The sequence below is a fragment of the Pongo pygmaeus genome, chromosome 21 (genome assembly GCF_028885625.2).
Source record: "Pongo pygmaeus isolate AG05252 chromosome 21, NHGRI_mPonPyg2-v2.0_pri, whole genome shotgun sequence".
In the NCBI taxonomy this organism is placed as follows: Eukaryota; Metazoa; Chordata; class Mammalia; order Primates; family Hominidae; genus Pongo; species Pongo pygmaeus.
In genome coordinates this window covers 61170495-61198053 of record NC_072394.2, presented here as the reverse complement: position 1 = coordinate 61198053, position 27559 = coordinate 61170495, and the positions used below count along the sequence as shown (strand labels likewise).

The window sequence follows — 27559 nt, the reverse complement described above, 5'->3', positions numbered from 1 at the left end:
CATGTAGTTTTTAAACTACCCATAATTGTAAATTTTTTACATTGAAAGACACATAATTGCCACAAATAATCACAATTATGCAATTATAAATAGTCACCCTGCACAAGTCTCCTCTTGCCCACAAAGTTATCCCTTTCATGAGAATTTAATATGTGACAATGGCCATTGTCTGCCAGGGAAAGCTCATACTGATTTCAGTTTCAGCAGGGCCACCTCGAGTCTCATAGAAACCAGAAAAAAAAAATGTCATTTTCAGGAAGCAAATTGATCGTTTTCCTCGCATTTCCATTTGCGTAAGATCATGCTGTGGCCTTGCTCTGGACTTTTTTCTATTTCCTGTTGCCTCTGGAGAGGAGGAAAGCTAAGGACGGCTGGTGGGCCCACATCGGGGGTCCCTGGGTGGATTGAAGGGCTCTTGTGGCTCCTGGAAGCCTCAGCCAAGTTTCTGGTAAGAAATCAAAAGGTGAGGTGGTGTCCCCTGCTCCCCTGTGGGATGATCAGCCCACAAAAGTGGGACAAATGAATCTATAAAACGCTTCAGAGGGGCAGGTGGACTGTTCACTCGTGAGTCCCGGGAAACGGGCCTGGCCCAGTTCTCCAAACCTTTCCCCAAGGAGACCGCATCTCGGTCTTCTCTCTTCTTCTCTCTTCTCTCTCTTCTCTCTTCTCTCTCTCTTCTCTCTTCTCTCTCTCTTCTCTCTTCTCCTCTCTTCTCTCTTCTCTCTCTCTCCCCCCCCTCCTTCCTGGTTCTCTTTTTTTCTGTTGATTTCACTCCCTCCTTCCTTTTCCCTCTCTCTTCCCTCCCCTTTCTCTCTCTTTCTCTGCCTGTTTCCCCTTTTCCTCACTTTCATTTCTTTTTCTGTCTCTTTCTTTCTCTCCCTCTCTCAGGTCTCTCTTCTCTGTCTCTCTTCATCCTCTCTTTTCCCCTCTCTCCCCTCTTACTTTCTTTCCCTTTTTCCTTTTTCTTTCCATCTTCTTCCTCTGCCTCTCTGGGTTTGTGGCAACACAAGGAAACCGCACATCCCCAGCCCGCAGCCTCGCCCCCTCGGTCCCACTGCAGTTACCCGGTGATCCATGCAGGTGGGAACAATCCAGTTAACTTTTCCCCTCCGAGTGATTCTTTCTCTTCTTCATTCATAAATGCCATAACTCTCCCGGTCCTCCTTTCCAAGGCTCGTGCACTTGACTTCAAGGCTTGCCTGCCACCCAGGGTGCCACCAGAGTCCCAGTGCCTGGGGTGGGGGCCGGAGCGGACCCTTTGGGATCCCCCAGCCTGTCCTCCGCCTCACGGCTGCCTCGCCTCTGAGCTGCCACCCTCAGCTGACTCACTCAGATGAGATTTGCGGGGGAGAGGGGTAGGAGGAGGAGTTGGGAGGAGGAGGAAAACCCGCCTGGTCGGCTCCACACTTTGCCTAGATGCGTTTGGGTGTGGTGGGGAGGGGGTGACGGCCTCATTTACAGACAGACGCCAGGGCTGGCTTCTAGGCGACCGGGTTGGCCACTTTCACTGCGCTTCTGGGTTTGCTGGGATCCAAGTTGACGCGACTTTTCCAGGAGTAGCTGGAAGACCTGAATAGAAACTTCAGGGGTCCCAGGACTGGCAGGGCTTAGAGGAACTCCCCGCCCCGCTTGCCCTTCCAGGGAACGGCCTGGCTAGGGGTGCGCTTCGACGCAAGGAGCGCATCGCTCTGGCTTGGCCGGGACCAGAGCTTGGGGGAGGCCTCCTTGCCCACTGCGAAGACCTTGGGGAAGGCGACGGCCAGGGGACGGACATCCGGGGGAGGGCTGGGGGTCTGAATGGCAGGAGCTGCACCAGGGGGCTGTGCGCGCTGCGCGGGTGTGCGCGCCTCGCCGGGGGCTGTCTCCACCTCTTCTGGCGAGTTGGACCTATGAGTGCGCAGCTCCGCTTACAACTATCAACAGCCGGGAAGGCTGAGCGCGTGTGAGCGCCGAGCGGGGCGCAGGACCCTCGCAACTTCTTCGCAGGACCCCAGCCTGGCCGTCGGCGCCTGCAGCCGTCCGAGAGCCCTGCGCCCGCGCCTCCCCTTGCGCACCGTGGCGGCGCCCGGCGGGCGGTCCTGCCAGCCCCGACGGGATGCCCGCAGCCATGCTCCCCTACGCTTGCGTCCTGGTGTTTTTGGGAGGTAGGTGCCACCCTCCCCCACCCGGCAAACTGGCTGAGTTCGGAAGGGAGAGAGCTCGCCGTCTAATGTCCCCTAAGGGCCCTTGGGGACTACGGCCCTGGCCCGGCGCACGCGGCTGCTATGCTGCGCCCTGCTCGCCCTTCTCCAGTCTCACCTAGCCGGCACCTGCGCGCCTCCAGGAGCTTCCTGGGCCCAGCGGGAGGGAGTCGTGTCACTGCGCAATGTGAGGGCCCCTGCACGCTCTGCGCCAGTCGGGATCTGGCCTGTAGGTACCCAGAGCTGCCCTTTGTGCCGGGCCCAGTGGGACTGGGGCCTCCAAGAAGATGCAGGAGGATCCCAGGCCCACTGAGACCCCCATGGTGCGGGACAAGCCCGGCTAGGCAGACCAAGGTTACTGGGGTTGTTTTTGCCCATGGAATCCTGACCTGTGCGGGATCGGGACTTCGTCCTGCAGCAGGACTCGGGGAGAAGCTAGGAAGCGCACAGTGACCCCAGGCTCGAGTTGTGCCCAATAGGCCTGACGAAGGGAGCCAAGGGGCTTCAGGAACCCCTGGTAGAGTAGTCAATGCCTTCTCCAGGACTAAGGGTTCCCTGGTGGCTCTTCGTGGTGGTAGGGAGTAGGGTAGACAAAACTGTACAAAGGCCAGCTGACTGGAGTGTGCCATCACAGGGGCCCAGTCACCACTGACAAAAATGACAGTAACCACAGTTGAAGTGTGCCCAGTTGGGGGCTCATCCCCAAGCACCCTCACATTATGAAGGGCTAAGAATTCTGGCCCTGGAGTTAGACCACCTGGCTGGGAAGCCCAGATCAACATCGTATCAACCCATCTGGCTTTGGGTAAGCATGGCCATCGGCTCTCTCAGCCTTGACTTTCTTTCCTGTCAAATGGGCTCACAAAATCCCCTCCTCCGTCTGGGATGATTGTGAAGATTACGAGAGCACGTGCAGGAGGGGCACTCCACTTGCTGCCTGGCACTGAGCTCGTGTTCAGGGAATGGCAGCCGAGAACCCCGGGGTGACGAGGGGCTGCGCAGTCCCACAGAGCACGCTCTGCTCCATGTATAGGCGAGGAGCAAAGTCTAAGTCACCTCGAGGAGCTCTTCAATCACAGTCTTTTCTTCCCAGCCCCCACATTTCTAAGCAAGCTGTTTTGAGAAGAACTGGCAGGGGTCTGAAGGAGGGTCAAGAGAGGGTGCCTCCGCAGTTTGAAGAGTTGCAGATGCACCTGTCGAAAGGGACATTCATCCAGGGGCCGCTTCCCCTGCCAGTTTGGGAACGAGAGGTCACACAGCTGTCCTTGGCCACAGAGTTAGTTGATCATCAGCATGAAAATAGACCACCTCAGCCCTGCTGGTTCTTTAGAAAGGGCAGGAAAACGCGAACTGTAAAGGGTGACAAGGGGCCAGCTGTGGAAGCGCGCCTCTGCTGAGTACTGAGATAGGGAGGACAGGATGGGGAAACCGGGCGTCCATCTGCTCTCATCCGCCTCCTCCAGGCCGTTGCACCCAGTGGGAATGGAACAGTCTAGAGTGGTGGGACACATGCCCCAGGAACCTGCAGTCTCAGTCACAGCACAGGGCTGTTGTCTTTGGCAGGCCCAAGCTTCCCGTCATGCCAATGAAATCACTGTGAGTATAGAGCCGTGGCTGGCTCTTGGGGAGTCTTGCTGCCCAGCTCCTCGGTGACCTTTCACCATAGCAAGTCAGACAGATTCAACAGCAGAGAAGCCAAGAGTGCCCGGGGGGTGCTGACGAGAGAGGGGGGCACAGCCTGCCCTCAATTCAGACACAGCCACCAGACAGGGGGAGGATGCCGTTCAGCCTGCCACTGCAGCTCCCAGCTCTACAACGGGCACTATTTTCCACTGAACCCTTCTTTGAAAAGCTCTTTTCACCACTGGCTACATCACCAGGTGATGAGATCCTTTTGCTTTAGTAAAAGGAAACAGGACCCAGTTAATCCTTCAGCTACTTACATAATTTAGGTGCCTGAGCTGGGCATGCCTGAACTTCATGTCTCCAGGTTCCAGAAACTATATGTATAATGGTACACCAGCCACCCCACAAAGGGAATTCAGATTAAGTACACACGTTAGGGGTTCTTAACCTCGCCGCTGTTGACATTTGGCACCAGATGATTCTTTGTGGGGGATGAGGGGCCCGTCCTATGCATTTTGGGGTGCTTAGCAGCATCCCTGCCCTCTTCCTACAGATGCCAGTTGCACCTCCTCCTAGTTATGATAACTGAAAATGTCTCCAGATATGACCACATGTCTCCAGGGGATAAAGTGGCCCCCAGTTGACAATCACTGGTATGAACAGATCACACCCAACAGGTAGCTTTTCAGACGAATCTGTCAAAATCACTGGGTTAGACGGATTTTGTTATTCTTGCTCTGAACGATCAGGAAATCAAAGGCACAGTGGGGCCCCAAGAAAAACAACATAGCTTAGGTAGTTTCTAATTTGGACGTTGATTTTTCCCATTTGCTCTCCCTCCCTCTTGTATCTGAACATGTCCGCATGGTGGCCGCAGGAGCCAGGCTGCGGTATGGGTAGTCGCCCACTACAGCGAACCTTCCTTCAAACCCTGTCAGGCCAGATGTGTCTGGTGCCAGTTTTCCAGCTGCCAGTGTTGGTTCACTCCACAGCAATTTCTGGCTTTTAAAAATCTCATTACTCAACAATTTATGCTGGAGGGGGAAAATGAGAAACCATAGCTGCTGCTTTTTTTTCGCACTTGTGTTTTTTTTTTTGTAATTTCAGCTCTGCTTTTATCTCTCGCCATATACTTTGCGATGGCAAGTTATCATTTAGAGTCAGATTAACTAGGTCAAAATCACAGGCTATTCCATAATAAATTAGTTGTTGATATGGAGCTCTGCTTTGAAACCCAGAATAAAAACTAAGAAGAAAATTACTTAAATACACTCATCCAAAAATCTAAAGTGAATAGAGACCCGTAATCATATTAGCGATTTAAAACAAACAAAAAAAATTATCAGTGGAGACTTCCTCTTGCTGCTGTGTGATGTGCTCCTCGAAGACGAATCATTGTGGCCAGCTGTGCCACTTGTCTTCTGACCAAGGCTGTAATCTCAAAATTCAAAACAACCAGCTCCAGGCAAATACAGCAGCTTCCTTGATTTCAAAACCATCTGGATGGCAAAGCAGTTAGAAGCTACATGTGAAGAAATATTTTTGCAATGTATTGGAAGTTAACTATGCTAATGAAAGCTTAAAGCCAGAATGAGCCCCTGATAAAACTTCCAAGATACAGTGGTTCACTGCCAAAACCAGCCTGGAAAATGAAGATCAATAGCCCAATGCAAAGGGAAGGAGAAGCCATTAACATTGGTTTGAGCTTCAGGGCAGCTAAGCTGAGTTGGGGGGCTCTTGAGAAGGAAGTGAATTCTGAAGTTGGCACAGAAGGTGGTTTTGGAATTAGGCAGACCTGGTTCCCACCCTGGCTTTGTTACCTTCCTGTTCTGTCACCTGGACCCACACAGCCTCCCTGGGCATGTGGCCCAATCAGTGTGTTGGGAATGGTGATAGCTGTGACCTCAGGGAGTGCTGGAAGTGTTCAACAAGATGGTATATGGCCAGGACTTAGCACTGAGAACCTGGTGAACCCTCTGTGCTGTCCCTGCAGGGAGTCAGATGCTGCTGTAAAGTCCCCAGACCTGGGGAAGAAAGTGTCAGGGCCCCTGCTCTCAGGAAGTTGCCGTTTCAGCTTGAGCTTGGACACGTCACTTAACATCTGTCTCCTTTTGGCAGGTGCTGTATTTTCTTCCCCATGAGAACACCTTGACTATTAAAATGATACCAACAGCAACAAAATTCATAATTGTTTGGGTTTAACCCTGACACCATGCAGGGCCAGGCTCCACCCTTCTTGCTGCTGTCTCCTGTCATTCTGCCCCAGCCCTGCTGCCAGTGCTACCATCATCAATTTCCTTATCTGTAGAATGGAGATGATGACAACGCTCACTGCTGGAGTAGGGTGAGCTTGCTAAAAGGAAGAATTGGGCCGGGTATGGTGGCTCACACCTTTAATCCCAGCACTTTGGGAGGTCGAAGTGGGCAGATCACCTGAGGTCAGGAATTCAAGACCAGCCTGACCAACATGGTGAAACTCTGTCTCTACTAAAAATAAAAAATCAGCTGGGCGTGGTGTCAGGCACCTGTAATCCCAGCTACTTGGGAGGCTGAGGCAGGAGAATTGCTTGAACCCGGGAGGCGGATGTTGCAGTGGGCCAAGATTGTGCCAATGCACTCCAGCTTGGGCAACAGAGCGAGACAAAAAAAAGAGGAAGAATTGTCTAGCAGAGAGGCACTGACAGAGTCTCAATTCAGTGGACGTGTATTGTGTGCCCTCCTGTGTATGTGCTACTCACTGGTGTGAGGTGCAGAAGACAGAAGGACCAATCAGACAGCTCCCCACCTTCATGGAAAATAGGGCAATTAAATCTTAAATGAGCAACTAATTACAAGATTGATGAGCACCTTACTAAGCAGTTTTAGGGGTATCTAGCCCAGGCTGGGAGGTTCAAGAAGGCCTCCCTAAAAAGGTGATATGTAACCTGGAACTTGAAAAAAGGGGAGGGGCTAACTGAATGAGGAGGAGGCAGAATAGACAGAATTCCCGGCAGAAGGACTAGTATGTGCAAAGCTTAGATGCAAAAGAAAAGAGAGTAAGGGACCAAGGTGTGGACAGTGGACAAGGTCAGGGGTTGGCAGGGGCTGGTTCCTGGAGGGTTGTGGGGCCTCAGAAAAGAGTTGGACTTTATATTAAGAGCAATGGAGTGTTCACTGAAGGATGTAAAGCAGGGTAAGAATGAGATGCCTCTAGAAGTAGTGAATTCCCGATCACTGGAGGCATCCAAGAATCTAGCTGGATGATGCGAGTAGCACTGGCTAGGAGTTGGCCCGGATTTGCTTCCAGCCCTGAAAGGCTCTAATAGTAAGCCAGCACATGTGCCATCAATGGCTGTTTTGGTCCCTCACTTCTCCCTGCCCCCATTCAGAGCCTGGTAATAATGACAGTGACAGTGATGGGCTATACTTACTGAGCCTTCTCTGTGTCCACCAGGGCCCAGGCTCAGCTCCTGACTTACAGCAGCATTTGAGGTGAGTTGTTAGTCCCATCTTACAACACTCTTGGAAGGTGGAGGTTTTCACTCCCATTTGACAGATGAAGAAACTGAGGCCCAGAGAAGTAGGTGACTTGCCCAAGAAGAGCTAGGCAGGGGTATAGCTAAGACTCATTTGCAAACTGGAAATTTTGACAGGCAAAGCTAGAGGTACCGTCTGTGCCCATTGATATCATAGTGTTGTCTTCAGTTTCATCATCAGGGAAACGAGAAGAATTTTAGTACCCCTGAGTAAAGTCCAATCCAAAGGCCCTGACATGGTCCACAGCACCCTGCCCGCCCTGGTCCTGCCTGCTTCCTCACTCGGCACCAACTACCTGGGCAGCTCCTGGCTTGGCCTCCACATAGGCAGCACGACTCCTTCGGGGCCTTCACGCCCTCTTCCCTCTGCCTGGAACATTCTTCTGGCTCCTTCTTCCACTCAGGTATCTACTCAGATGTTACCTTCTCTGAGAGGCCTTCCCGGAAGGCTAAAGGAAGGCTAAAATTGACTCATTGACTCCCCTCACACACACACACACACACGCATGCATGCACATGCACACACACGTGTGCACACAGACACACACACTCACACACACTCACCCACACTCACGCATGTGCACAGTCTTTCCCAGTACCCTGCTCTGCCTTTCTGCATGGCACCCCTCACTCTCCATACACCGTGGCCTATCATTACCTGTTTCCCTGTTTACAGTCTGTTCCTCACTACAAAGTAGGCTGCACAAGAAGAAGGCCTGGCCTGTTTTATCGACAGTTCTTTCCCTGGTCCCTAGAACAGTGCCTGGCACATAGTAGGTACTCAGTAATCTCTCATATATCCAACATAGTGTAAGCAGCAGCAGACGGGAACCCCAGTCACAACTGCACTGAAGGGCCCTGCCGCTGAGGCCCTCCTCAGCTCCTCCAGGGCCTCCCCAGCCACCTCCCCTCCGCCAGTCCTCTGCTCTGTTGTCCTCATCTCTTCCCCCCCACCACCAATGCCAACATCTAATTGAGGATGTCAACCACTTCAGGGGGCATTTTGAGATTTAAAACCCTTGCATGCTGTCAAGATGTAAAGCACATAAGCTGGAGTCTCTCTTGATTTATGGACACAGTCTCAGCCATGTTCACTCTCTCTGTGCTCTCCCCTCCCCGTGCCCCTTGATTCCCATGTGACAGTTGTCTCCACACACTTCACAGATAACCTCTCTTTCTTCTTAGGGAGGATGGTGGCTGCTGGGCTGGAAGCACCACCATGAAGCAGTCACTCAGAGCCCACCAGCCTGTCCATCAGCTGCATTCCTTCCCACCACAACCTCCACATGCACGCATAGGCTGTTTCTTCTGCCTAGAACTCTGTTCCCTGCTGCCCGCCTCCCGTTCACCTGCAGATTTTAGTGGAAATGCCTAGCAGTGGAATTGCTATGGCAAAGTGTGTTTGCTAAATTCTCCCACCAGTTTTTTTTCCAAATGAGTTGCACTAGCACCACCCACATGGGTGACCTAGGAGAGCACTCATTTCTTACATCTTCACTAACCCTTGCTATTATTACTTCTTAAAAATCATGCCAGTGGCAATGCTTGGTGGTTTTGATTTGGATTTCTATAACTATGAGCAAGGAGAAGCAAGTATTTGTGTTTTATAGACCTCTCATATTGCTCTTCCAATGAACTGCCTGGTCACATCTTTCTGCTGTCATCATATTGGACATTCAAACCATTTTTCTTATTGATTTGTAAGTGCTCTTTATATTCAGAAAAGTAGCTGTCTCTTGTATATGTTGCAGTTTTTTTTTCAGCTTGCTGTTTGTTCACTCAAGCTTCCTGAAACAGAAGTTGCTGTTTCTAGGCTGGGCGTGGTGGCTCACGCCTGTAATCCCAGCACTTTGGGAGGCCGAGGCGGGTGGATCACGAGGTCAGGAGATCGAGACCATCCTGGCTAACATGGTAAAACCCCGTCTCTACTAAAAATACAAAAAATTAGCCAGGTGTAGTGGTGGGCGCCTGTAGTCCCAGCTACTCGGGAGGCTGAGGCAGGAGAATGGCATGAACCCCAGGAGGTGGAGCTTGTAGTGAGCCAAAATGGTGCCACTGCACTCCAGCCTGGGCAACAGGGCAAGACTCCGTCTCAAAAAAAAAAAAAAAAGAAGTTGCTGTTTCTCTTCTCTTTCATGTTCACTCCATTGAAACCTGTGCAAGGGTGCATGGGCTATTAGCAAGTGTATATATTCCCCAGAGGGGAGAACAGATGGTCAGATATTCCTACCATTAATTACCACTTTGTGTGTGCATTGGGGGTGTGTGTGTGTGGGTGTGGGTGTGTGTATGTGGTAGAGGGAGAGGGAAAGGGAGAAGGAGAGGAAGGGAAAGAGTCAGGGAGAGGGAGAAAGACCAACTTACCTCAGAGAAAAAAGACAGCTAGAACACTGTGCTAGCACATTACTTCATTTCATCCTCACAACCTCTCTATGCCATGGACATTGTATTACCCCATTTTCACCCTGCTGATAAAGGCATACCCGAGACTGAGCTATTTACAAAAGAAAGAGGTTTAATGGACTTACAGTTCCACATGGCTGGGGGGGCCTCACAATCGTGGTGGAAAGCAAGGAGGAGCAAGTCACGTCTTACAAGGATGGCAGCAGGCAAAGAGAGAGAACTTGTGCAGGGAAACTCCTTTTATTAAAAACTATCAGATCTCATGAGACTTGTTCACTATCTCAAGAACAGCACAGGAAAGACCTGCCCCCATGATTCAATTATCTCCCACTGGGCTCTTCCCATGATGCCTGGGAATTGTGGGAGTTACAATTCAAGATGAGATTTGAGTGGGGACACAGCCAAACCATCTCAGATACCAGGCACTCAAGTCATCCAGCCAGCAAGCCCAGCAACCCAGATTTGTGGACCACCAAGCTTCATGCCTCAACTGCCACCCTTCAGTGAAAGTTCAGCTCCAAGTTCATGCAAATACCTCCCTGCCCTGATGCCTTTGAAAGCACCAGGAATTAAAGCAAAATCTGGGCACCAGGAGACACACACACTCTGAGGCATCTGAGCTGACTGTTTATATAACATGGCTTAATCGGGAAGATTGCAATAGGAGACCACAGACATGCTAACAAGAACAGCTTTTTAAAACCCCAATTAAATGTTAATCTGAGAGTCACTGAAGAGAGAAAGATCCTAATTGTTCATCTGCAAAGACTGCAGAATGGGCTGGGCTCCGGAATTCAATTGCCCAGGCTCACATTCCAGCTGCTCCATTGACTGGCCCACCACTTAATCCCTCCACACCTCAGTTTCCTCCTTTGCAAAATGATGTTTAACCCATGGGGCTGCTTGAGTAGATAAGAGTGTCCATGTGGGAAGCTCACTGCAGAGCAGACACAGAGCAAGTCCTCAGCAAATGTCACTCATACCATTTATGAAGGTAACAGGACACTGCCCTATGGATTCCAGCCTTTGGACCTGCTACATTGCTTCTTCTGGGTGGCTACAAGGCCACGTTCTCCTTCTGGGATATCAGGAGCTTGGCTGGGGAGAAAGAGACAGAAATGGTGTCTGGATGGGTTAGAGGAAGATGGGGGTATACAGAAGGGTAAAGAGGTGAGAAGCCCAAATTCCTGCTTCCAGAGGTGCAAGGGGACTCAGGTTGCTTTTGCCTGGGGATGTATCCAAAGGGCCATCCTCTGGTGGCTAGGATGGTACTAGGTGTTTCTGGGAAGTGGGGATTTGGGGAGTTTGTGTTTGTTTCCTGGGGCTGTCATAACAAAGTACTATAAAGTGGGGGGCTTGGAACAACAGACATCCAAAATCAAGGTATCAGTGGGGCCATGCTCCCTCTGAAGCCTGTAGGAGGGAATCTTCTTTGCCTCTTCCAGCTTCTGGTATTTGCCAGCAGTCCTTGGCATTCCCTGGCTTTAAACTCATCACTTCAGTTCCTACCTCCATTGCCATGTGGACCTCTTCTCCCTGTGTGTCTCTATCACTGTGTCTCATCTCCTTTTCTAATAAGTACACCAGTCATATCGGATTTAGGGCTCACCCTGCTCCAGTAGGACCTCATTTTAATTAGTTACACCTGCAGTGACCTTATTTCCAAATAAGGTCACAATCTGAGGTACTAGAGTTAGGACTTCAGCATATATTTTGCAGGGTTGCAATTCTGCCCAAAATGCCTAGTGTTGTATCCAAAGGGCCCACTCTGGTGGGTGGGATGGCACCAGGTGTTTCTGGGAAATGGCATTTGAGAAGTAATGTGATCATCCAACAGTTGAAAGGTGAGTGGCACAGGGCCAAATCATATCCAGGTTTCCAGAGAAGGAAGGGAGGTCAGGAGGCCAAAATTTAAATACCCAACAATAGGCAATGACTTAAATACATCTTGAGGGAATTATGCATACATAAAAAAATATATATCCAAAAAAAATTGACTGACATGGGAGGATATTTATGACATGATGTTAGAACAAGAAACACAATGAGCCAGGCACAGTGGCCCATGCCTGTAATCCCAGCACTTTGGGAGGCCAAAGTGGGAGAATCACTTGAGTTCAGAAGTTCAAGATGAGCCTGGGCAACAAAGGAAACCCTGTCTCTACAAAAAATAAAAATAATAATAATTTGTAACAAATTTAAAAAGAAACACAATATAGTATATTTGATTCTAATTATGTTTTCATGGAGGAGGCATCCTTTTCTTAAATAAAAAAAGAAAATATATGAAATGAGCAGTTATCTCTGGGAGGGGGAATTATGAGAAAATTCTTTCTTTGTCTCTATGTTTTTCTCTGTATTTTCTATAGGATCAGTTCCATCTGAGGCTGGGGGTTCAAGGAAAAGAGCTGGGTTTGCAGCTTCACAGTTTTGTAACCTCCTGAATTTGCTAGGACTTCAGCAAGAGCGGCTGGTTAGAAATGTAACAGAGGTTGAGGTTGGAGAAGTGAAACCTGACCTGGCTGCAGGACTTGGTCCTGGTGTCAGAAGTGGGATCACCTACAGAACTGGGGGTCCTGGGTAGTCCAGATGCTCTTAGGCAGACCAATGTTCCTGGGAATGGATTTGGGGAACATCAGGGCCCCAAACATCCAGATGTTTAGAAAAAGCCCTGTGCCCTCCCTGCTGTGAGGAGGGGTGCTTGCCAAAGGTGCCCTCAGTCTTGTGGATGGGGCTTCAGAACAGGGAACTGGAACCCCACTAGGGTGACTGAGGCTACACTGTAGCTGTGGGTGGATCAATGTCAGCAATACCTAACGTCCATTGGTCACTTGCCCTTATGAAACACTGTAGGAGCATTATATTATTTCTACACAACTGTCTTGTGGTTTAGGTACTGCTATTTATCACCACTTGATACCTGAGGAAATGGATGCCACTGGGCTAGGGTGCTTCTGAAGAAGCAGAAGCCTGGGAAGACTGCTGCCTGGTGGACTCATGGCTGCTCAGGAACCATCCAGAATGCGTGAAAGGCCAGACCCAATAAGCCCAGAACTCACTGCTCCCTGGGGGCCCTGAGGTGCTAACAGTCTGTTCACATGGTTGTCTCAGAGGCAAGAAGACCTCTTGCTCATCACAGAGAAGAGCCAGGGAAGGTTGGATCCTTTACCAAAGCAAGGGAGATGCATTGGGCTACTTGTTGGTACCATTAGCCATGGAGCCTTTGCCCTGAGCAATCTGCTCTCTCCTCTCCCCCATCTCAAGTCCTTCTCTGCTAGAAACAAAATTGCAGTGGATAGGTACCAGTTTTGCCTGCCTGGGCTCCATTCCTCCTTCTTTTGCTATAGCAGAATTTCATTGACTCCAGTCCTAGAGGACTTGTCAGTCAAGGTGCTTCATCTCCACCTGAGGTGTGAGTCGGCAGATAGGCTCATGGGATGCTTGCTCCAGGACTTTGAACTTTAAGGGCAGTGACCAGAAGCTAAGCACATTCTGCCCACGGAGTGTCCTGGAGAAAGTGCAGAGTGGTTCCCACCACCTGCACTCCCAGAGCATCCCTTGGATCCATGCCCATCTAAGAAGTCCCTTTTTAGCTTACATGAGTCAGATGTTGCTTCTGTTGCTTACAATCAAAGCAGCTAACCTATATGCCTACAAAGTTTGAGACCATGCCCTCTGAACAGTTAGCTAAATAGTGTATGTGCTGTACGCCCCTGTTGTTCACTACCCCTAGAGCTCAATGTGTGTTAAAAACAAAATCTGAGCTGTCTTCCCCAAGCCTCAATATTAAATCATATAGAAAGAGGGAGGAAAAGCAATAGTTCACATCCAACCCTACTCTTTTCCAAAAGTATGTGTAGATACAGGAGAGCACGACATGGCTGTATTTAGCCTGAAATTACCAGTGACCACAGTAAAACAAAATTACTTGTTCTTTGAAATGTACAATTAGAGTTGCTTTAACATGTGTTTTTCGTAATTGGGTGTGGTTTCTAGATAGTTTGAAACTGAAGTCTACTGTTTGGCCCATCAGCTTTAACCAAATTCTGATGGACTCCAGTTTCCTTAACAGCAACCCACAGACTGAAATTAAAACCAACCTGCCAGTGAGTGAAAGTACCTGGGCTTTTATGATGATCAGCATCTGGATTTGTTGTTTCTCCCACAGTCTTGCAATACTTTTGCATTTCTGTCTGCCTCTCGCAGGAAATCACTTCAAGGTAACCATCAAAATCTCCGAGAAGATCATAACCTACATGATTGAGTGGCAGGCTGTATTTTGCTAGGAAACCCCACCCCCAACCTTTCAGGGACTGTAAATGCTGCGTTAGGGAAATTCAGAGATGCGCATTTCTGCCTCTGATGGTGGTTAGGGGAAGCCTGACTTCCGGAAAAGTCGGAATTCCGGTCCCATATAAAGAGTCATGTCCACTGCAACGCAGGACATTCATTATTGTTGCTGACGGGGACCTAAGGAAGAGAGGTTGGGCCCCTGAGTCTCTAGAGCCCTGTAAGAGCTTCAACAAGAACGTGGAATAATTTGTAATTTGCATATTTATTGCTAAAGAGCTTCTAAGAGTGTTTGAGACCAGAGCTGCTGGACTTCATTATTAAGTGGGTGAAACATATTCCCTGTTTACATAGATAATTTGCTTAGAAAGTTCTTTTCTTTTTTTTTTTTTTTTTGTTCTGCTTAAATACAAAGACAAACTTCTTTCTCTCTCTACTTCAAATTCTAATTTAGGAGAGCTTAAATGAGTAAGCATATCTTTACTACGTTTGTAGATAACGTCCTATAACTTCAACTCAGTGGTGAGAATGTCTCTTCATTTAAGTATTCAGTTCTTCAACAAGCATTCAGTGGGTGCCGACTACGTGCCTGGCACTGTTCTACACCCCAGGGATATAACAGGGAACAAAATGAGCCTGTCATGGACCTCATGGGATTTGCAATCTAGTTGGTGGGATGGGGCAGAGGTAGGACATACAGATTAGAAAACAAATACACCAAAGGCCAGATGCGGTGGCTCACGCCTGTAATCCCAGCACTTTGGAAGGCCAAGGCAGGTGGATCACTTGAGGTCAGGAGTTCAAGACCAGCCTGGCCAACATGGTGAAACCCATTTCTACTAAAAATACAAAAATTAGCCTGGCATGGTGGTGGGTGCCTGTAATCTTAGCTACTTGGGAGGCTGAGGCAGGAGAATCACTCCAACCCTGGAGACAGGCTCCAGTGAGCCGAGATCACACCACTGTACTCCATCCTGGGGGACAGAGTGAGATTCTGACTCAAAACAAAACAAAACAAAACAAAACAAAACAAAACAAAAAAACACAAGACAATGGCAGATGGTGACAAGCACTGTGAGAGGAGAGGAGAAAGAGTGTAGGGAGAGTGACCAAGGAGGTGGGCTATTAGATGGGGCATATCTGGAAGGCTTCTCCAAGTAGGCCACATTGCAACCCAGTCCTAAGAGATGAAAAGGAGCCAGCACTAGAAGATCCAGGATGAGAGGAACCAACTGAAGGAAAGTTGGGATGGCTGCTAGAGGGTAACGGGACAAGAGGATGGGATGAGCAGGCCACGAAGAGGGTCACAGCCAAGCTTAAGGGCTTTGGAAAGCCAGGGGCAGGTTTTCGGGCTCAAAAAGGCTCTCTGGTTGCTGAGTGGAAATGCATCCATGGGAGGTGGTGACAGTGGCTTGGTTATATCTGTAGGGTTAGAGAGAGGTGAGACCTTTCCCCTGTGCATGTGGAGGTGGAACTGTCAGGACTTGGAGATGAACTGGATGGGGGGGGTCTGTATTTGCTTTCTATGGCTGCCATAACAAAGAACACAGACTGTCTGGCTTCACACAAGTCGGAAATTCTTTCTTGCCCAGCTCTGGAGGCTGGAAGTCAGAGATCAAGGTGTCTGCAGGGTTGGTTTCTGCAGAGCCTGCCCTCCCTGGCTTGTAGGTGGTCGTCTTGTAGCTGTGCCCTCTATGGCCATTATTCTGTGGGTACACATCAGTGGTGTCTCTCTGTGTGTCCAAATTTCCTCTTCTTACAGGGACACCAGTCGGACTGGATTAGGGCCCACTCTAATGGCCTCATTTTGACTTAATCACCTCCTTAAAAGCCCTGTCTCCAAATACAGTCATGCTCTGAGGTACAGGGGGTTACAGCTTTAACATATGAATTTGGGGAGAATACAGTTCAGCCACCAACAGAGGCTCTTACAAACAAGAAAAGAAATATATTTAAAGGTAGACACTGTAGACTATCTCGTCCATCATAATCATTCAAGGGAATGACTTGCCCAAACTTCAGGACTAAAGTTACCTCTGGGGATGGGACAGGAGGTTTCAATAAGACTGGTAGTATTCCAGATCTTAGCCTCAAGGAGGGGTTCCCAGGGGTTCATCTTTAAAGTGGGCATGTCACATGTCGCACTGTGGGGTACCTGGCAGAGTGCTAACCCTCAGGGAGGCCGGGTAGCAGTGGCCAGGATTGATGGCTTCACCCAAAGCTGGGGTGCATCTGGAGGAGTGGGAGGGCTGGGGGAAGTGGACAGCTTGGAGAGCCCACAAAACGCAAAACTCCCTGGACTGGGCAACTGGCTAGTGGGGAGTGCAGCGAAGGGTTTTCCTGGTGGACGGTGGCTTCCTTAGCCAGGATGAATGTCCAGGGGTAGTCAAAGGTGTGGCCTGGAGGAAGGATGGGATGTCCTCAGAGCATGGGTGGCTGTGGGGAGGGTGTGAGCCGAAAGGAAAGCCATTGGGTGGACAGGGAGAGACAAGGGGCTTTGGTGTCCCCTCCTGTAAAGCGAGGGCATGACACTTCTCTATATCAAAACACTAAAACACTGCCAAAAGGATTAAATGAAAGAATATAGCAAGTAGCTTGTGAAGCTTCATTCTCAAGCATTTCCGAGGACCTGCTACGGGCCAGGTGCAGGACTGGGGCTGGGGATAGAGAGGTGAACACAAACAGAGCCATCAGGATGCCCTTGGCCCACAGCGGGCCGGATATGACCCCCGGGATCCCACTGGTGACGTTCATGCTTGGGGTGGGAGGGTAGCAAATGCCAGGAGCCCCAGCATGCCCCTCATTAGATGCTGACTGAATCCGTTGTGATGCATCCACAGATGGGAACATATTACAGCCAGAAAAAGAACGTAGTAGAAAGATGATTTTGTGTCAATGGGAAACTGTCTCTACAAATTAAGTGAAAAAATCAAAACAGAGTGCTTTAAATTCACATATGCATTTTCCCCCAGAAAAAATGCTGAAAAATCTGATGATAATTTTTGCTTTGGGAGGGAGGGACTAGGGTAGAAGGAGAAAGAAGCTTCACCTTATGCCGTTCAGTGTAGAGCACTTTGGAATTTGTTTTTGTTTTTCTAGGCTCCAGCTCTATTTAAAAACTAAAATATTTACATGTGTTTTTTTTAAAAAAACAGTCTTGGTGTGAGATGGAAGTGTCCGGTCTATAGTAGGCACACATACAAAATATCTGTTGAAAGACAGTCTTGGTGTGAGATGGAAGTGTCCGGTCTGTAGTAGGCACACATATGAAATATCTGTTGAAAGACAGTCTTGGTGTGAGATGGAAGTGTCCGGTCTGTAGTAGGCACACATACCACATATCTGTTGAAAGACAGTCTTGGTGTGAGATGGAAGTGTCCGGTCTGTAGTAGGCACACATACAACATATCTGTTGAAAGACAGTCTTGGTGTGAGATGGAAGTGTCTGGTCTGTAGTAGGCACACATACAACATATCTGTTCAAAGACAGTCTTGGTGTGAGATGGAAGTGTCCGGTCTGTAGTAGGCACACATACAACATATCTGTTGAAAGACAGTCTTGGTGTGAGATGGAAGTGTCCGGTCTGTAGTAGGCACGCATACAAAATATCTGTTGAAAGAGTAAATGAACAAAGGGAGGCCAGGGAGGGTGAGAGACGGTGGAGCAGGTTTGCATACTTATGGGAGAAAAAAAAGAGGTTGAAGACTCAAGAGAGACAGAGAGGGAGATGGGGCTAGGGAGGGAAGCCGGAGAGAGGAGAGACAGGGATGGGCGGGGTGTTTGGCACAGGGGTGCCCTCCCACTGAGGGTGCAGTTCCATTGTCCCGGGGCGGAAGCAGGGTGTGAGGGGGCATTGCCCACAGAGCAGGAGCAGGTAGGGGCCAGGAGCCCCTTCCTATGAACGTGCTTGGGAAGGGCACTGAGGTGGATGGAGGGAAGAAGGAGCCACAGCTTGTCCAAGGGCAGTTCTGGTGCCCAATCCAACAGCTCTTGAGGGCAAGGAAATGGGATGGGGTGATTGACATTTTTGAGACCAAATTGCAGAGGTAAGGCCAGCATGAGAAGAGACTGAGAAACTGGAGGCTGAGGGTTATTGCAGGAGAAAATTCCTCCTAGACAGGTGTCGCCATAGGTGTGGTCAACTGAGGGGAGGTGTGGGGATGCTGCAGGCTTCCCCTGGGTTCCATTCCCCTCCTCTTTCACTGTGGCGAAGCCCTGTCTTAGCTGGGCATGTGGCCGTCCAGAGGTGGTGGAAGGTTTCGCCACCTCCCTTGCAGCTAGGTGTGGCCAGCAGTGTGGCCACCAGGAGGACACACAGCCCCTGTTTTCCTTCCCCTGGTAGAAATACAGACCTGCTGTGAGCTCAGTTGGACCATGCCAATGAAGGTCACACCTAGGGATGGGGCAGAGCCACACACCAGAAGGAACCTGGGCAGAGCCATCACACTGGCCCCAGCTGCCCCTCCCACAGAAGAAAAGTCAACCTCCACCTCATTGCAGTGACTGTTACTGTGGGTCTGCATCAGAGCAGCCAAAATTGTGTCCTCGTTATTGGAATGAAATGAGAAGTTAAAGGGTTCTGCAGCCAAGGTGGGAACCAGCCACCCACAGATGTGGGATGGAGGTGAGACGCCAAGAAGGGAGGAAGAGATGTGAGGCAGGTGCCCATGGCCTCAGGGGGCCAAAAGCAGCACCAGGGGCTGCAGATGATGCCCGCCAGGAGGGCACATGGGGACGTGTCTCCAATGACAGAGGAGCTTTTGGACAGAGGAGGAGGAGGCATGTTCTAGAGATGGCTCTAGCTCAGCATCTGCAACCAGGGAGGCTGACTGCAGGTGGAGACGAAGGTTATCAGGCTGGGAGGGGTGGCTTCAGCTGGTCTCAAGGTCCAAACAGAACTCAGGTGGCCAGGCCAGACAGACTCTCCCGGACCTCCTCCCTCTGCCCTGCCGGGCCCTCAACACCCTCTTCCCACCCAAGTGTGTCCCTATCAGCTTCCCCCCAGGCCAGCAGCCCCTGGCCTTTCTTCCTGTACAAGGGCCGATTCAGGAAAACCAACGATATTAACAGAATCCTTTTTTTCTTTCTTTCTTCAAGAAATTATATCCTTGTTAATCAGGAAATGCAATATCTGAAACTGCATTTAAGCTCCTTTAATAGGTTCTCAATTACCGAAGGGGTTCATTTTGGAGGCTGAAATTTCAGCAACGCCACAACCAGCCTACCCCACGGCTCGGATTAGAATGCTGCCCTTCCGAACAAATTTCACTCTTGAGCAAGATGCTTTTGAAGCTAGCTTACATTGTCTTTGCTTGGCTGACCTTGTACCCTACTGAATTGGAAAATGTGGTTTGTATTGTAAGGCCTCTTAATAATGTATTTTTTTGAAACAAGGGACTTTTCCATTGCAAATGAGACAAAGAACGCCATAGTTAGCATGAAAACGCCTCAGTCTGTTTTGAAACATAATTTTCATTAGCCAGGTTTTTCATCATAACAGGGATTTGAATTTTATTTTAAAAACAGCCCGCCACTGCACTCCTCCTCGGGACATATATTTATGCATATGCCCCCACAGGAAAAGATCTGGAGAGATGTACAAACCGATAATGGTCGTTGCTGCCGAGAAGGGAGAGAAATGATTGAGGTGTGTGTACAGGGAATTCTGCTTCTCTGCATGAGACTTCTCTTTTAATATGAGAATCTATTAATAGAGGCTGCACAAGGTCCCTTCTCCACCAGCCATGTGATCTTCAATAAGTTCTGCCGGTTGAATTGTGTCCCCTACCCAAATCCATATGTTGAAGTCCTGACCCCCAGGGCCTCAGCATGTGTGACCTCATTTGGAGACAGGGTCTTTGCAGAGGTCACCAAGTTAAAATGAGGCCTTTCAGGTGGGCCCTCATCCAGCATGACTAGTATCCTCATAGAAAGGGGACATTTGGACACAGACCTGCGTCGAAGGAAAACGATGTGAAGAGACGCAGGGAGAAGGTGGCCATCTACAAGCCACAAGAAAGGCCTGGAACAATCTCGGCCCAGCCTCAGAAGGAACCAACCCAGCCTGCACCTTGAGCCCAGACTCATGGCCTCCAGCAGGATGAGAATGTAAATTCCTCTTGTTTTAGCACCCCATCTGCGGACATGATGTAAGGCGTCTGTTCCCTGGGCCTCCTAGTGGGCCCTCTCCCCATGGCAGGGAGACTCCCCCAGGGAGAACCCACTTTCCAGGGCAGCTGTGGCCAGGCCTAAGCCTTCGGTCCTGCTACAGCTTCCTTCCCTGAAACCCGCATCTGCCCCTCAGCCTCCACCCGCTGCATGCCCCCTCACCCCCAGGAGGCCCCATTCACCAGCTCCCATAGGCCCGCCAACCCCCTCCTCATCCCCTATCCTGTGACCTCTGGTGTCCAGGCTGCTGACCCTGGAGCCCTGTCTTTCTCGAGCTGTCCCCTGCATGGCCTCACTCCTCAAAGGGCCCCTGTCACTGGCTAGTGTCTGCAAGTTCAGACCTTCTAATATACATATGCAAATTTGCATCGTGACTTTTCTTTTTTACATAGTTTGAGTTACTTGTTTTTTATTTCACTGGACACTGGCCAGAGTCTAACTGACCACTCTTCCTCAGCACCGCTCATAGGGGGTCCCTTTACTCCATGCCAGGCTCAGGCCTCACCCACCCTGGCCTGGCCCCCTAAGGGGCATCCCCTCGGGGTCTCCCTGGCCCTCCTGCACTCTCCTATGCACAGTTCCACTCTTCCTTGCAGCTTCTGCCTGTAACACCCCAAGGGCTTCTGGTGTCAGGATAAAGACCAAATCGCCCGGCTCACCTGAGCCTCAGGGCCTGCTCTGGCCCCTGCACCCTCCCAGCCTGTCTGCCCCAAGCTGACCCCCGACATTAGCTCCGTGTCTTCCTCGGCCATGTGGAGCCCACTCACCTCGGGACCCTTGCACCTGCTGTTGCTCAGGTCCACGGGGCCCACCTTTCTCTCCCCTGTCGCTTCCCAGGTGGGCTTTCTGAGCTCCCAGCCTCAGGCAGCCCCCTGGCTGGGCTTCCTCCAAGCACTGAGTCAGTATTTGTCATTCTGTTTTCATCCATGAGATGATTTGAGCAATGTCTGTCCCCCTGCCTGGCCTGGGGGCAGGCGCCAGGCTGTCCCGTTGGGCCACAATCCTGCCCCAGCCTGGCACCTGCCCGTGAGGGGCTGCTACAGCCTCTGGCAAGCACAGCAGGTGCCCCATGGCACCCACAGGACCATTTGCCTGGGGCCTGGCTCCCCGCCCACTGCAAGCCCCTCTGACCCCACTGTCACAGTCCCTCCCCAGCCTCTCCCACAGCTGACCCAGGCTGGGCACAGGTTATGGCTGAATAAAGCAGTTGCTGTGCACACAAAAAGGCCTTTTTAGGATTCAGAAAACCAACTTGAACTCATTAACCCTAGGAAAAGTGGACTGAATAGAAACGCCCCTGCTCTCATCTGCTCATAAAAATTATCCTAAAGACGGTATGTCATTGACCCTCAATGGGGTAGGGCCTCAAGCGCAGCCACCGCCCCCTCTGTCACTCAGGCCAAGGATGGGGGATGTGGGCACAGGGGCCCAGCCTGGAGAGGGGGACCCGGGGCCCTCAAGGCTGGAGGGTGGGGAGGCTGGGTCCCACTCCGCTGATGGCCCTGGCAGCAGCTGGGGAGACAAGGGCATGTGGGGACCCCAGCCGGGTGCTGGGCCACGGCGAAGTGTGGCAGGCACAGGTTTCTGGTTCTGTGTTGCTATAGGAAGTGGTGTTGGCACGGGTCACACCTTCTGGTGTGTGCGACCCCCGGTGAGGCTCTCAACCCACCTCACCCCTTTTCCCCCAACATGTCTCTGACCCCGCCACAGACGAGGGCACTGAGGCTTGTTACCCAAAGCCACCTCACTCAGAAGGGGCAGGGCCTGAGTTCCAGCCTAGACGTGTTGGATTCAGCTTGGGCTTCAACCTCCGGAGGATGCAGTCGAGGTCCCTGCCCTCGGGGCACAGCGGGGTTGAAGAGCAAGTGTCGCTGGGGCTCAAGGAGGCAGCTCAGCCTAGACGGTCAGGCCCATTCAGACTAAGGCCACGCCACTGTGGACCCCAGCCCTGCAGCGTTTGATAAGGCTTCTATCTGGCCCCAAGGGCCAGCTTCCTGGGCACCCCATCCGTGCAGTCAGGCACACGGTCCCACACTCAGAAGGGCCCCACACTGGCCTTAACACTCTGCCATCATCGTCTTGAAATTCTTAAAACTTTTTGAACAAGGGGCCATGTATTTTCAATTTGGACTGGGCTCTCAAACTAGGCCACTGGTCCCAGGGCTGCATATTTGTTGTGTGACTCAGGCAGGTACGGCACTAGGGTTGGCAGATGACAAGTCGAGGGAGACAGAGGTGTCCTCAGCCCTCCCTTCGGCTGAAGGAGGCATGTGAGCACTAAGCGTCCAATCTGCACCAGTTGGGGCCAGTGTCCAGCAGGCAGTGACCAGAAAGGACCCCACTATTGTTTATGGAGGAGTGCAGGGGGCAGCAGGCTCCAGGGGACACCAGAGGGCCCACCTTGAGACAAGGCCATGGGGTTGTTCTCACTGAAGAGGAGACGCTTGAGCTGAAGGAGGAGAATGAGCCAGAAGGCCCAAAAAGAGCATTCCTGGCAGACAGACCGGCAAGTGCACAGGCCCCAGGGTGGGTACAAGTGGGGCGTGGCCAAGGGACTGCCAGGCGCTCAGTGGGTGCAGAATGCCAGGAGAAGATCGTGATACAGGAATCCCAGGCAAAGTACGGGGCTAGTAGGACTTCGGAATGGAAGGGGCTTTCAACAGGACTGACTTGATCAAATGTGCATTTTTATTAGATATTTGAGGACTACAAAGTATATGTATACTTTGAAACACAATTGACAGCCAGGCGCAGTGGCTCACACCTATAATCCCAACACTTTGGGAGGCCGAGCCAAGAGGATCACTGAGCCCAGGAGTTTGAGACCAGATTGGGCAACATAGCCAGACCCCATCTCTACCAAAAAATAAATTAAAAATTAGCTGAGTGTGGCAGTGGTGCACACCTGTAGTCCCAGCTACTCAGGAGGCTGAGGCCAGAGGATGGCTTGTGCCCGGGAGTTTGAGGCTGCAGTGAGCCAATCCCATTGTACTCTAGCCTATGCAACAGAATGAAACCCTGACTCAAAAAAAAAAAAGGAAAGAAAAGAAAGGAAAGGAAAAGAAAAGAAAAGAAGAGAAGAGAAGAGAAAAGAAAAGAAAAGTAAAAAAAGAAAACAAAAGAAAAAAGAAACACAGTTGACCCTTAAACCACATGAGTTTCACCTGCCCAGGTCCACTTATCCCCAGATTTTCTTCTGCCTCTGCTGCCCCTGAGACAGCAAGACCAGCCCCTCCTCTTCCTCCTCCTCCTCCTCCTCCTCAGCCTACTCAACGTGAAGATGATGAGGATGAAGACCTTTATGATGATCCACTTCCACCTAATGAATACTAAATATGTTTTCTCTTCCTTGTGATTTTGTCAGTAACCTTTTCTCTAGCTCACTTTATTGTAAGAATATAGTATATAATACATATTGTATATAAAATATGTGTGAATTGACTATGTTATCAGTAAGGCTTCTGGTTAACCGTAGACTATTAGTAGTTACGTTTTGGGGGAGTTGAAAGTTACCGGTAGATTTTCAACTGTGTGGGGCATTGGTGCCCCTAACTCTGGTGTCGTGTTGTTAAAGGTCAGCTGTGGACACCCGTGAGCCCAGCCCTCATCCCAAAAACCACAGCGTTGCCCATGTCTTTATCCACTCACCTGTTCTCCCTTTCTGAATTTTGTGTTTATCTTATCCTTGTTTTTTTTTCAGGGTACAGGTGCCCCCTAAACAGGGTATTTTTTTTTTAGCTGTGCTTGTTGCTGAGGTTGATGAAAGTCATAGCTCCCTGTATGTATTCTTCTGTGTTTGCTTTTGGCACTCGATATTATGTTTCTAAGGTGTGAGCACACTATTAGGTGTGGCTGTAGTTCCTCCATTTTCACTTCTGGATAATATTCCAATGTGTGAGGAAGCTGCAAGTTATTTTTCTCTTCTTCTATCTACCATCATCTCGTTTGTCTCTAGCTTTTGGCTTTTACAAATAAGGCTCTTAGGAACCTTCTTGGACTTGTTGCTGCATGTAAATGTGCAAGAGTTACCAAAATCTTAGTCATGATCTCTTAATGGCTCATGACTCACATTAGTGGGGCCCAACCAGTGTCCTTTCTTAATGAACGAGAAGAGAATACTTGGGAGTGGATGTCTCATAGTAAGAGCCAATATTGTTTCCTGAAACTTTTGTTTCCATTATGTGCATGTTTATGTGCCTGTGTGCATGCACTGTGAGTGCATACATATGTGTGTGCATGCTTGCATTGTGCATGAGTGCATGTGTATGTGTGTATGCATGCTTGCATTGTGTGTGAGTGCATCTGTATGTGTGTGTGCATGCTTGCATTGTGTGTGAATGCGTGTATGCATGTATGCATGCTTGCATTGTGCATGAGTGCATGTGTATGTGTGTATGCATGCTTGCATTGTGCATGAGTGCATCTGTATGCATGTGTGCATGCTTGCATTGTGTGTGAGTGCATGTGTATGTGTGTGCATGCTTGCATTGTGCATGAGTGCATGTGTATGTGTGTATGCATGCTTGCATTGTGTGTGAGTGCGTGTATGCATGTATGCATGCTTGCATTGTGTGTGAGTGCATCTGTATGTGTGTGTGCATGCTTGCATTGTGTGTGAATACGTGTATGCATGTATGCATGCTTGCATTGTGCATGAGTGCATGTGTATGTGTGTATGCATGCTTGCATTGTGTGTGAGTGCATGTGTATGCATGTGTGCATGCTTGCATTGTGTGTAGGTGCATGTGTATGTGTATGCTTGCATTGTGTGTGAGTGCATGTGTATGTGTTTGTGCATGTTTGTGCATGTTTGCATTGTGTATGTATGTGTCAGTGCATGTGTGTGCACAGGCGTATATGTCAGATGGTGATGTAAGATGTATTTCTGATTGTGATTCACAGAAAGTGTTTGTAAACCACTGATCTCATGCTGTAAATGCCTATAAAGTTAACTTACAAAAGTTATTTTACTAAGTACTCATCCCAATGTATGCTCCCATGGGCAGGGTTCCCATTGGTCCTCACCTACTCTTGCTATTTTTGCAATTCATAAATTTTGCTAATCCAGTGTGTACAGAATATAACCTCATTGGGTCTTAATTTGCATGGCCCTGACTATTAATGCATTTGACATCTCTATATATCTTTATTTACCATTCTCATTTCCTCTTTTGTGAAATACCAGCTTGTGTCTTAACATCTATTTTTCTCTGGTATGATTTATCTTCTCCTTAAGATTTGGAGGACTTCTTTACACATCCTGTATCTTAATCCTCTGTTGGTCATGTGTGTTGTAGATGTCTTTTCATTCTCTTTATGATATCTTTTGAATAACAGAAGTTCCTCATTTTAATAGGATCGCATTTACCAGCTTGTCTTTCTGTGCTTTCTGCATTTGCGCATTTTAAGAAATCCTTTGCTAGCTCGCGGTCATAAGATATTCTTCTGCATTTTCTTCTAAAAGCTTTAGCATTTTACCTTTTTGTACATTTAAGTATCCCCCCCACCCCCCACTGGAAGTTGATTTGGGTGTATGAACCGACTTCTTTTCCTTTCCACAGGGATAACCAATTTTCCTGGCTCTATTTCTTGACCAGCCCTCTCTTCTCCACTTAGCAGCAATCCCGTCATCTAGCAAGCCTCTGTAAATTTCAGGAGTCACCATCTGAGCTCTCTGTTCTATTGTTTGGTCAATGTGTTTATCTTTTCACAGAATATACAATGCTACAGTTACTCGAGTTTTCAATAAATCTTGTAAGAGCTCTGATACAACACGTCCCTATATCTTACTGTTTTTCAATTCCTGACACCTTTGCTCTTTCATATACATTTTATAACCATCTTCTCAAGATCCCAAAAAAATAAGATAACCTGTTGGGATTTTGAATGGAATCTATTATACCTGTGAGCCAGTTTGTAGAAGGTAGACATCTCTTAATATTGTCTATCCTTGAATATATCTCACTTCATTTATTTATATCTTTAATGTCTTTCAAGAAATTTTAATGATTTTCTCCAAACACATCTTGCATATTTTTATAAAATTTATTCCTGGGTATCTTATATTTTTTACTACTGTTGTAAATGATATATTCCCTCCCCACAACTATGTGCTGTTACAAAATGTAATTGATTCTTACATATTGATTTCTTTTATCCAGCCATCTTTCTAAACACTCTCATTATTTCTAATAATTTGTCTGTAGATTTTGAGTTTTTACATAGACAATCATATCATCTACAAATAGTGATCATTTTTTTCTTTTAAAATACTCATACCTTTTATTTCTTTTTCTTGTTTTGCTGCAAGGACTGTCAGTAAAACATTGAAAGTCATTCTCATTCATTGTGATGGAGGCATCTTTGTCTTATTTATTCCTGATCTCAGAAGTTCAGAATTTCATCACTAAGAAATATCATTTAGAATAGGTTTTTTTGGTACAAAATGCCCTTAATCAGCATAGACACATATCAAACTATTTCTCATTTTTAAATTATGAATGGGTTTGGAATTTTATCAAATGCATTTTCTGCATCTTTGGAAAGATCTTGTAATCTGTGAACGTGTCAAAGATATTTACAGATTTTTCTAATGTTAATGAGTTGCATTATTAGGATAGACCCAACATGGACATAATGTGTTATCTTTACATTCCATTTACTCATGTTTTATTTACGACTTTCGCAACCATGTCCATATATGCGATTGGCCTATAACTTTCCTCCCTCGTACTGTCCTTAATTTTTCTTTTTCACACTGCCCTCAAAAGGATTCAGGGTCTCTGTCTTGCAAGAGTGCTTTCCAAAACCCGGAAGGGTATAGAGTGCGAGAACCCTAGCAATGTGTTCACGTGGACTTCAGTTTTTGAAAACATAGCATATTTCCACATTGATCAGTGAAGAGACAGTCTCTTCCCACACTGTCTTTCGCTGGTTCTTTCACTGGTTCTTCACACTCTGCCTTTTGCTGTGAATGTTGAAGTGACCGCTGGCACCTGGGGGATCAGCTTACGGGACATTGAGTTGGGAATTCTTTTAGTTAGTGCCGTAAGTTTGTGTGTTATGCAGCCACTTCCATGTGTCGTTAAGTTCTCGCTAGCGAGGTCAGTGTGGGACAGGCTTCCCCGAATACCCCTGCTTCTCACTGTCCTACCTGTCCACTGTCATGGCGTGAAGGTGCACCATGAATGTGTCCTCAGCACCAATCACTAGAACCATGGGGAAGTGGAGAGACAGGCGTGAAATGTGCAGAACCAGAAGCTGGTCTAGGGAAAGTTGTTGCAAATCTCATAGCTTATACATGAAAGAAACTTCATAGAAGTTTTCCAAATTTGATAATCCTAAAAACTTATGACATTATAATAATGAGTTGTTAA

General features: G+C 48.8%; 1 protein-coding gene across 1 annotated transcript in view; it reads left to right on the top strand.

Moving 5' to 3' along the window:
* Window positions 1-879: 879 nt before the first annotated feature.
* APCDD1L (APC down-regulated 1 like) overlaps window positions 880-27559 on the top strand; it is a 58671-nt gene continuing 31991 nt past the window's right edge. Inside the window, exon 1 of the mRNA XM_054467548.2 lies at window positions 880-2144. Coding sequence (XP_054323523.1) covers window positions 2096-2144 — 49 coding nt within the window. The 5' untranslated portion in view covers window positions 880-2095. The remainder of the gene's footprint in view (window positions 2145-27559) is intronic.